Below are 10,456 nucleotides of genomic sequence, written 5' to 3'. Positions count from 1 at the left end.
GCCTCAAAATTCCCTTCACTGTCCCAACACTCTGTATAAATGTAGTCAGATTCTAACTTTTTTTTTTTTTTTTGGCCGCGCAGCATGGCTTGCAGGATCTGAGTTGTGCAACCAGGGGTTGAACCTGGGTCATGGCAGTGGGAGCCCAGAGTCCTAACCACTAGGCCACCAGATTTTAACTTTATACCTCAAGTCTGAGTAACTACTGACTGCACTTCGAGTTACAAGAGTATGACAATAATGTAATTTTTTATTTTATTTTATTTTATTTTTGTCTGCGTGGGGTCTTCGTTGCTGCACGTGGGCTTTCTCTAGTTGCGGCGAGCGGGGGCTACGCTTCATTGCGGTGCACGGGCCTCTCACTGCAGTGGCTTCTCTTGTTGTGGAGCACGGACTCTAGGCATGTGGGCTTCAGTAGTTGTGGCAAATGGGCTCAGTAGTTGTGGCCAACGGGCTCTAGAGCGCAGGCTCAATAGTTGTGGCACACAGACTTAGTTGCTCTGTGGCATGTGGGATCTTCCCGGACCAGGGCTCGAACCCGTGTCCCCAGCATTGGCAGGCGGATTCTTAATCACTGCGCCACCAGGGAAGCCCTAATGGAATTTTTTAAACAGGCTCCTAAAACTCCAAAGATGCTCAGATTCTCAGCACAAAGATATCACTACTGTCATCTTGATGGCCTTAAACCTCCTAATACTCAGAGCTAATGGTTCCTGGGGCTGAGACAAGCCCTCCAGGTGCCTGACTGAGACCATCTGGGCCTCCTGCCAGGCCTCCCAGCACCCCTCCTGAGCCAGCCCAGACAGCCTGAGTCCTGCACCCAGACTCATGAAACGTGAGACGTCAACAACACAGAACTCTGTGCCTGATGCACGCTGTGTTCTTCCATGGCCCTAGGACCAAAGAACGAAAATAAAAACCCTCCTGAAGCCCAGATTTCTCTCAGCTGTCTGACAGGCAGGTGCCCCAAGTGAGACAACTCCAGGGACACAAAGCAGTGGACACACAGACAGACCTCTGGGGGCAGAGGGAAGGTCCCTGGGAGGGCGATCTGACCCAAGGTGAGAAGTCAGTAAGAAGGTGCCAGGATGAAGGACGGAGGGCGTGTCTGGCACCACAGCCCAGAGCCTGGCCACTTGGGGCTGAAGAGAAGCCCAGAGGCAGTTCTCCAGGCATGCATATACTCCTCCAGGGGGCCAGGGCCCCAACCCAAAGCAGGACACACCCTGCAGCCCAAGGTCTGAGGAGGGTCAGGAGCCACTGACCTCGAGGTAGGTGCCGGGCCGGTGGGCGCCGTGCCTGCCACATGGAGTCCCAGCCTCTGCAGCTCCTGCACCTCCCTGCACAGGCTAGCTTCCAGCTGCACCGCCTCCCCGGGATGGTCCTGGAAAGATGCCCAAGCTCTGCCGTGGCAGCCATGAGACTGGCCATTGCCACCCTCACCTGAGGTTTCTGTCCTTTCCTCAGCTGTGAGATGGGGGCCGTGCAGCCCATTCCCTGGGGCTCTGAGGATGCAGCGAGGGAAGATGAGAGAAGCTGAGCACAGCACCCAGGCCCCCGATACACTCCCCACCATCTACCCAATCACTGCCCAGGAGACCCTGACACGCTCACCCCAGCACCGCCCAGGGCACCCTCACACGCTCACCCCAGCGCCGCCCAGCGCACCCTCACACGCTCACAGCAATGCCGCCCAGGGCACCCACTCCTCTGCACCCTTCAGGCCTCACTGTTCACCTCCTCCAGAAAGCCCTGGGCCCTCGGGTCAGAAAAGGGTGCCCCCTCCCCCGCACACTCCTGTCTCACACTCACTGGCCCTCGCCCAGACCGTAGGGCAGCCAGTGCCTGAACAACGGGGAGGTCCACTGGCTCTGCTGCCACCAGCAACGAGAATTCAGACACCCGTGAACACACCCAGGGTCCAGGGTGGCCGGGGTAGGCGGGCCACGTGCTGGGGGCACAGGGCCCTGCAGTGACCGGAGCCCGGGGCACGATGAGGACAGAGCAACCCATGCTGCAGCTCCGAGGCATAAGGACGACTCTGGACAAAGGACACTTTTACACAGTTTATGTTCTTCCAACCGCATCAGCAGCAGCATCCCACCCCTCCCTTCTCCAGGAAGACTTCGCGCTCAGCTCAAGTTCAGCCCTGGCCGGACTCCAGCGACTTGGGAAAGGAGGGAGCTGACCCCAGTGACATTAACATCCCAAATCCCAAGCCCGACTGAACCTTGTCCATCAAAGGAAAGGGTGGGGCCAGCCTCCCCGGGACCCGGGAACTGGGGGAGCAGAGCCGAGCTCAGAGCCGGGCTCAGACCGCTGTGCCTGCGAATCCCACAGAGCGATGAGCCGGTCAGCCTCCCTCCAGCCGGACAGCAGAGCTCCGTGCGTGGTGGAGTAAAACGTCCGGTGTGTGGCTTCCCCTGCAAACAGGACCTGGAGCTGCAAAGAAGGGTGGGCTGAGGGTGGGTGCCAGGGGTCGGCCACAAGCCTCACACGCTCCTCCCCAAACACAGAGCGAAAAACCAAAAAGACAGACATCAGCAGGAAAAAGATAAGAAAATTCAAGGGCCAACTCAGAAGCCCACCATCCAACCAGAAATCCAGAAAAAGAAAGAGGAAAAAAAAAAAACCACGGTGAGGTAATTCAAGAGCATCCCAGACGAGTGAATATGTGCCAGGAGGCAGCGCCGCTGGGCTCGGAGTGAGCGTGAGCGTGGGGCTTCCTGCTCATTCAGGCTTCCTCAGAGATTTGAAAACCAGCTGACACAGGGAAGAAAGGCATCGGAACGGCCTCAGGCTTCCAGCAGCAACGCTGGAGAACGTCTTCAAAACCCTAAGGGACATGGCTCTCCAAGCAGCATTTACACCCAACGTGGGGCTTTACACGGCTGTGAATCCTCGGACACTCCTCCCACAGAAAGTGCGGTCTGTGTCCGGCCCCTTGAATCTGGGCGGGTTCCTGACCACTTTGTCCAGCAGGTGTGGCAGGAGTGGTGCTTCCTGACTTCCCAGCTCCGTCACTGGAGCGATGCAGCTGCCCCTCCCCAGAAGGCCTGCGCTGGAGCCCCAGGCGGCCACAGGGCAGCGTGACGGCCACCACTCTGTGAGGAAGCCACATGGAGAGGCCTGGGGCAGGTGCTCCAGCCAGCGTCCCAGCCATGCTCAGGACAGACATGAGAGAGGCAGCCTCAGATGACCCCAGCCCCAGCCCTGAGTCACCCCAAGCCCGTCATCTTCCCAGCTGAGACCCCAGATGTCGTGGGGCAGAAACAACCGTCCCACGGTGCCCACCTACAGAATCCATCGGCCCAGAGAAGTGGTTGTTTCCACTGCTGGAAAAGAAACAAAGGCACCCTTGCCAGCTCAGGTGTGGAGAGTGCCCACGGCAAACAGGATGTGTCAACAGTGAGTAGCAGTCTTAGCAAAATTACTGCGGCACACCTTGGAGGGTGGGGAGAGGTCTGAGGGCTGGGTGGGCAGATGAGTGCAAGAAAGCTAAAACTTTATGTGCCGTGGTGAGAATTCAATCAGTAATTCTTAAAACTGAAAAATCAAAGAGCACTTAGAGGGACTTCCCTGGCGGTCCAGCGGTTAAGACTCCGCGCTTCCAGTGCAGAGGGCGCGGGGTCGATCCCTGGTCGGGGAACTAGGATCCCACGTGCCTCGAGGCGCGGCCAAAAAAGAAAAAGGCTTAGAAAACTGAACACAGAATGTTGGATGATGTGGAGCAACTATTGTGAATTTTTAAGTGTGATAACAGTGCTGTGTCCTTGATCTTTTAGAGACGCACACTGAAATATCTGCAAATAAAATGACATCACCTGTGGGACATGCCTAGTAAAGGTATGGGGGAGGCCAGGGCAGTGAGACACCAGGAACGGACAGCTGTGAAGCTGGAGACAGGAACCCACAGGTTCTGCCAACCTTTGTAACATTTAAAGTTTTACACAGTTAGATGTTTTGTAAAAAGTGGTAGCACTATAATGGAAAAGAACCTGAGAAAAAATACGTGTGTGTGTGTGTGTATCTGACTCACTCTGCTGTACACCTGAAACTAACACAACAATGTAAATCAACTATACTTCGATTTTATAAAATGGCTTTAAAACAGTGGTAGCATGAGCCTGTTATTCAGATCAGAATCAGCCTGAAGAACAGTCTGGGAAGGGGCAACGGCATGCCCCCCACCAGAGTGCTGTATTTTGTTTATTTCATTTTGTTAGCCAGCACCATAGAATCCTCTGACGCTTTAAGCCACATGTATGTATAATTCTGATAAAAATAACACATTGTAAAATTACTGTTAGTTTCAAAAAGAAAATGGACTCTGAGTCTCGGGGCCCCAGCCCCCCACTTGATCGCACCCAGCATCCCTGGCCTTCGTGGACCTATCCCGGGCCCTGGGCCTTCAGCGGGACCCCAGTGCCCTCGCCAGGCAGCTGCGTCCTACCTGGGCACCCCTGCCGTCCGCAGGGAGAGGCTGGGCTAGCAGGTCCAGGTCGTCCCCGGAGCTGCCCACGGCCACGTAGCTGTAGGAGCCCCGGGTGTGTGGGGCACTATGCCAGCGGGACCTCAGCACACTCCTGGGCGCGGGGAGCCGGGGATTCCCTAGACCGGGAGACACCCGCATGAACAAGGAGCCTCTGGGGCTTCCCTGGGGGCGCACTGGTTAAGAATCCGCCCGCCGATGCAGGGGACACGGGTTCGAGCCCTGGTCCGGGAGGATCCCACATGCCGCGAGCAGCTAAGCCCGTGCGCCGCAACTACGGAGCCTGCGCTCTAGAAGAGCCCGTGCTCCTCATCAAGAGAAGCCACCGCAATGAGAAGCCCACGCACCGCAATGAAGAGTGGCCCCGGCTCACCGCAACTAGAGAGAGCCCACGCAGCATCGAAGACCCAACGCAGCCGAAAGTAAATTAATTAATTAATTAAAAAAACAACAACAACAGCAACACCAAGGAGCCTCTCACCTTAAGGACTCTTAGCAGCTAAAAGCGAGAGATACTGCCCGGGAGAAAACCAAGGCCCAGAGGGTGTTAGTAAGGGGCTCCCCGCATGAGGCCCTAGAAGCAGAGCCCCCGACAGGCACCGCCGCCTTTCCCAAGCCTCAGCGTCTTGTCTGTGAAGCTCTGATTAGGGACAACTGTGTTCATCTTGGTGGCAAATTTTAGAAAAGAGAAGTGGGAAGTGTCCCTCAGAGACAAGAACTCTTAGTGACGCACTAATGGGAAGGACAGTCCCCAGACACTCAGGGCTGAACCCAGTTCCTGTCTGGTGAGAGGTCTGGTTCCTGTCAGAGACCAGCCACCAGGGCAGGAGGCGGCATGGCCCCTGCAGTCGGTACCTGTCACCCTGCGGAGCACCTGTGTCAGAGACAGGAGCACGTCCTCGTCCGATAGCGTCTCCATGAACTCAGACTCGAGCCCTGCGATGAAGCCGCAGAGCACCTGGCTGGCCCTGCTGGAGAGAAGCAGCGCTGGGACCAGACCCGCAACACCCAGACGGCCTCCACCAGGGCCAGTGGCTCCGCCAGGGTGGCCGTGAACTCCCAGGGCCCCTCGACATGGGGTCTGCAAGGTCAGAACTCTCGGGGCACTAAGACGATTCCTTCTGTCTCCACAACTGAGCACCGGTGGGGACGGCCACCCCCAGCACCTTCGGGGACTCAACAGAACCTATGAACAGAGCCGGTGGCTTCCCTGCCACCCACACGCACTGGGAAACGCCCCACTACTGCAGTGTCCCGTGAGGCAGCGAGTCACTAACTGTATCAAGTCCTGACCCTCGGGTGCGTGTGTTCCTAATACCCCGCGTGACGGGCCGGAGGGGACGGGGCACACCATGCGGACCCTGGCTCGGCTGCCAGGGGCATTCGGGCCTGGGTATCTGACAGACACTTTCTTGTAAATGAGCAAAGTGTGTCTCTTACAAGGAAAACAACTGCAAGTATTTATTACACGTTCCAGGTCCCAAGAGATGCTGACAAGCAGCACACAGTGGGTCTCCATCTGTCCCTGCACAGGGTGGGCCCAGGGTGTCTGTCTCACCACTCAAGGTGCCCTTGGGATCCCTACCCATTCCAACTCTCCAGAAACACCTCACAGAGAATCGACATAGCGCTGGACCCCACGCAGAGCTCACACCAGGTTTCCTTGGAGAAACCTGGGAAGAGCACGTACCCGAAGGAAGGCAGGACCCAAAAGCCAACAAGCTTCTTGAACCAGGCATCCTGCAACTTGGGGGCGGCGTCCTCCAGGGGCGACGTGTCCCTCCACACCACCTGGATGTGCTGGCAGTCTGGCTGCCAGAAAGGCTCCTCAAACTCCAGGAAGATTTTATTGTTGGTCCCAAAGCCTATTTTCCTGATCGCTTCCGCCTTCTCGGTGGGCAGCGGTGGCTCAAAGAAGGTGTCCAGACGTTCTTTAAGAAAACCTGGAATTCATAAGTAGACTCGGTTTACACCACGTCAATCGCTTAAACCAGAACTGATAGCCACAGGAAGGCACCCTGAGCCCGTCACAGGAGTCAGAGAAAGAGGTGTCTGGGACCCACGCAGGCTGGCCATCGGGAATCCTGGCCAGCACCTCAGCAGAGGGACACAACAGGCCCCCTGAACACCTGGCCAGGCAGGAACAGGTCGCATGGCCCCCGGACTCCTCTGTGGGGACAGTTCTCCCCCCTGAGCCTTCTGCCTCTCAGTCTGCCCAGGGTTAGCTTGGAGGGGCAGCGAGACATACCGGCTTTACCCAGAAGCCACCTGAAAATTAAGCAGGTTCAGTCCAAAGTCAAACCGCGAGGAGATGAAACATTCTCAGCACAAGCCAACCTCGCAGGTCTGCAAGAAAAGGACGAACAACCCCACAGGAAACAAGGCACCAGCCGTGAGCATCCACAGAGGGGACCGTCCCTCCACGGCCGCCCTCTCAGTGCAGAGCTTCAACTCAGTAGTTCCTGCTACTGGAATTGATCCTACACATATGCGCCCACAAGTGTTTTTAAACACACACGTGTACAACACTGTGTGCAACAGAACAAGTGAAAACCATCTAAATTTGCATCAGTATCAAGTAACGACACCTACACACAAGAAAACACAGTGTGGCTGTGAAGAACAAACGGGACAGCGCCTGGCCCCTGTGCACAGTGACCACACAGCCGCAGCGACGCACCTACTGACTGCAGCAGCTTCAGCGACCACGCACCACAATTGTGCATGAACAAGGCCGTCCACGTAAGAGAAAACACACCACGATAGACCTGTCTGTGCTGATTCGGAAACGAAGGAGCAGCAGAACACTGTGCTAACACGCGTGGTGTGATTCCCCCGTGGGAAAAAGCAGCCGGGCACTGAGCAGGCTTATCCACACCCAACTCTCTGCGAGGGGACAGGCGGGACCTGTGGGAGGTGGGCAGAGACTCTTGCCCTTCATCTTCCATCCACTCTGGCGCCTGCTAGCTTTGTGAACTTGGGCAATTAAGTGACTTATCTCTGTTCGCATTTGTCAAATGGGGATGGGGCAGATGTGTCCCCGGCTGCCTCAGGAGTAAATGAGATGAGCAGGCACAGACTTGCTTTCAACCATCTCCACCTTTTACCCAACTGCCCGCTCCTACTCCAAGACTTGCGTGTGAAGCATCAGATCTGGAAGCAAATAGGATTATACACACGACTCCTTCCTCGATTACCACCGGGACCTAAACTTGAGACCTGGCTTTCACGCCCTCTCCACCGCTAAGGAAGCAGTTTGGTGAACCTCCCAACCTTTCCATAAATTACCTCCAAAAGGAGTAAGACACTTGCTGCCCTGCATTTTCTCTTCCTGTGAAACTTTATTCCAAAGCACTCGACTGCTACAAAGCACAACCAAGTAACTCTGTCCTAAACTCAGAAAGAAAACGCAGGCTTAGCAGCCAACAAACGCCCCAGAGGCAATGAGGCTGAAGAAAGCCAGAGGCCAGGGGCCCCTGGGGTGGGAACTGGAGAGCCTTTACCTAACGGCACGGTGACGACCACGTGATGCGCTGGGAAGCAGCCTCCATCCTCACATTCCACCAGCACCGGAAACGTCTCCCCAGGAGCAGAAGCTTCCTCGAAGCACCCATCCCAGTGAATGGTCTTCACTGGCTTGTTAAAAACCATCACGTCCTTGGGCAGGGAGGCCATGATGCGGTCTGTGAGTCCTTGGTAGCCTCTGGGAGAGACAGAGGTGTCCCGTGGTTCGACCAGGCCCTGGAGGTGAGTCTCTGAAACAAGCCCTCCAAGCTCACACCAGATCAAGGAGCTGCAAGGGGCTGTGGTCTTGGCCTGGGGGCCTGGCTCAGCCAGGGAGGAGAGCAGGAAGGGAGGGGGTCTCATGGGAGGGTTAAATGAGCAAAGGGATGCGAAGGTAACCTGTGGAGAGCAGGTCCCTCCTCACCAAGCCCAGGGCTCTTGTTCTGGGCATCTGCCTGGTCACAGTGCCCTCCCTGTGCAGGGCAGTCCTGGAGAGTCTTGTGAGTGCCCCATGGGGGAACAGCCACATCGACACAGAGGAGGGCCTGTCTGCCCATCTCTGAGGTCGAAGCCCCCGCACAGTGCTTACAAGCAGGCGGCCTCCTAAATGTGGGAGGAGTTTTTGCGGTACACGGGCCTCTCACTGTCGCGGCCTCTCCCGCTGCGGAGCACAGGCTCCGGACGCGCAGGCCCAGCGGCCATGGCTCACGGGCCCAGCCGCTCCGCGGCATGTGGGATCTTCCCGGACCGGGGCACGAACCCGTGTCCCCTGCATCGGCAGGTGGACTCTCAACCACTGTGCCACCAGGGAAGCCCTTAATCACTTGTTTTTGAGAACAATTCTTTTCTTTTTCATAAGTGAGCAAAACTAGGGAAGTAAATGACCAATCTCCCTAAAACAGGGAAGACAAACAGCCCCATGTCTCTCCCACCCGTCCCCTGCCTGCCAAAGCTTGGCCTGAGGTACGGGTAGGGACCCCTGGGGTGCATGGGGCGTACTTGGGGTGCATGGGGGGACCCCTGGGAGGCACGGAGGGGTCTGGGTACACGGAGGAATGTCTGGGTGGGTGGGGCACGCACATACCCAGGAAAGGTGCAGTCCAACCCTGGCAACACAGTGTACTCCCCGAAAGGTGCGAGGGCCACCAGGTCCATGCTGTGGGTACCGCTCACACAGCACTCCACGTTGAACAAGTTGTTCAGGATGGCCAGCTTGAGCCTCTTGGTCTCCTCCTCCTCTGTCCAGCCGGCCATGTGCTGGCGGATCTCCTTCTTGAGGTACTCCCCGACACTGGGGGCGGGGGTCTCAGCCGCATGCAGGAACTCCCTGGTCTGGTCTATGAGACTGTAGAACAGTCTGGCCATCTCGGCCACCAGCTCAGGGCTCACACTTCCCCCGGAGCTGGCATAGGACACAGAGGGCAGGCCCACGTGACCCCCGGTCTCGATCAGCTGGTTCTCCTCCGACAATGCCTTCTCCCCCAGAAGCCCGTACTTGGCAGCCAGCTGGAAGACGGGGTTGCCCTGCGAGGGCCCATGGATCCAGTGAGCGCCCACCTCCACCACACCACCTGGGAGGGAGCAGGAGAGGCGACTGTGAGGCTCCCTCACCGGAGCCCTTCTTCTGTACACGGAGCCCTGCCCTTCCCAAATATGCTCTGAAAATCAGCCGGAGGCCCGCACGGTCCCTGAGGACCACAGACTCTCCCGGCAGGGCCCATCAGACCTAGTTTAAGAGGAACACCCGGGAGGGGCGACCTGGAGGCTGGAGGGGGAGCTACCTGCGGGGCCAGAACCGGGGGCAACTGTGCATTGCCACGGGTTCCCCATGCACGGCAGGGGCCGGCCCTGCTCATGCGGGCAGCTGAGTTTCGGGGACCAGTGAACTTCGTTTTATTAACTGAAGCAGTGCGAGGATTCACTCAAGGGGCCAGATAAGGGTTCCGGGTCGCTTAACCCCGGACGGAGGCCGAGCCAGGAGTCGGCAGAGCTCTGGCGGCACGGATTGGGCTCTGGGAAGGGGGTCCGGGAAGGAGTTCCGGGAAGGAGTTCCGGGAGGGCTGTTACCGAAGCTGCGCTCCGAGCGGATGCGGCCACCGGCGCGGGCCGTGGCCTCCAGAACCCGCAGGTGCGGAAAGGCCGGGTGGCAGCAGAGCCTCTGCGCCGCGCCCAGCCCCGCGATGCCACCGCCCACCACCAGCACCCGCGGGCCGCGGCCAGGGGCCTCCGCCTGACGGTCACTCGACTGCATCGCGCCGTCCCGGGCAGTTCCCGCGCGTCCCCGCCGCTCGGAGGCTCGGAGAGCCGGGAAAAGACGCGAAGTTGGCCCGGGACGCGGGGCGGGGCCGGAGTTTGAAGGGGGCTCGGGGCGCGGGGCTTGGCAGAAGGCGGGGCCAGAGGTGGACAGGGGCTCAGGGCGCGGGGCGGGGACACGGGGCGGGGCCGGGCACTTGGGGCGGG

General features: G+C 58.1%; 1 protein-coding gene across 5 annotated transcripts; it reads right to left on the bottom strand.

The window, feature by feature from the left end:
* Positions 1-2,053: 2,053 nt before the first annotated feature.
* PAOX (polyamine oxidase) lies at positions 2,054-10,369 on the bottom strand. Of its 5 annotated transcripts, none has more exons than XM_060126522.1 (7): positions 10,064-10,367; positions 9,081-9,567; positions 7,996-8,195; positions 6,183-6,435; positions 5,348-5,463; positions 4,454-4,611; positions 2,054-2,442 (listed from the first exon to the last, which is right to left on the bottom strand). In XM_060126522.1, the coding sequence occupies exons 1-7, from the start codon at positions 10,245-10,247 to the stop codon at positions 2,239-2,241; spliced, it is 1,602 nt and encodes a 533-aa protein (XP_059982505.1). In that variant the 5' UTR covers positions 10,248-10,367; the 3' UTR covers positions 2,054-2,238. The 5 variants fall into 5 exon arrangements, with proteins under 5 accessions (XP_059982505.1, XP_059982501.1, XP_059982503.1 ...); XM_060126518.1 differs by having other exon boundaries at positions 5,348-5,460; positions 10,064-10,366; XM_060126520.1 differs by lacking the exon at positions 4,454-4,611 and having other exon boundaries at positions 5,367-5,463; positions 10,064-10,369.
* Between the last annotated feature and the right edge of the window lie 87 nt (positions 10,370-10,456).

Source organism: Lagenorhynchus albirostris, chromosome 16 (genome assembly GCF_949774975.1).
Source record: "Lagenorhynchus albirostris chromosome 16, mLagAlb1.1, whole genome shotgun sequence".
In the NCBI taxonomy this organism is placed as follows: Eukaryota; Metazoa; Chordata; class Mammalia; order Artiodactyla; family Delphinidae; genus Lagenorhynchus; species Lagenorhynchus albirostris.
This window is presented reverse-complemented; position numbering and strand designations above follow the sequence as displayed.

Excerpts from the sequence above, each read along its gene's own strand:
- PAOX (XM_060126522.1), bottom strand. The coding sequence starts at position 10,247 with ATGCAGTCGAGTGACCGTCAGGCGGAGGCCCCTGGCCGCGGCCCGCGG. Across the intron at positions 8,196-9,080 it reads TTGGACTGCACCTTTCCTGG|AGGCTACCAAGGACTCACAG; the intron begins GTATGTGCGTGC and ends TGTCTCTCCCAG. Across the intron at positions 4,612-5,347 it reads GGTGCTCCGCAGGGTGACAG|GGAATCCCCGGCTCCCCGCG; the intron begins GTACCGACTGCA and ends CTCCCGGTCTAG.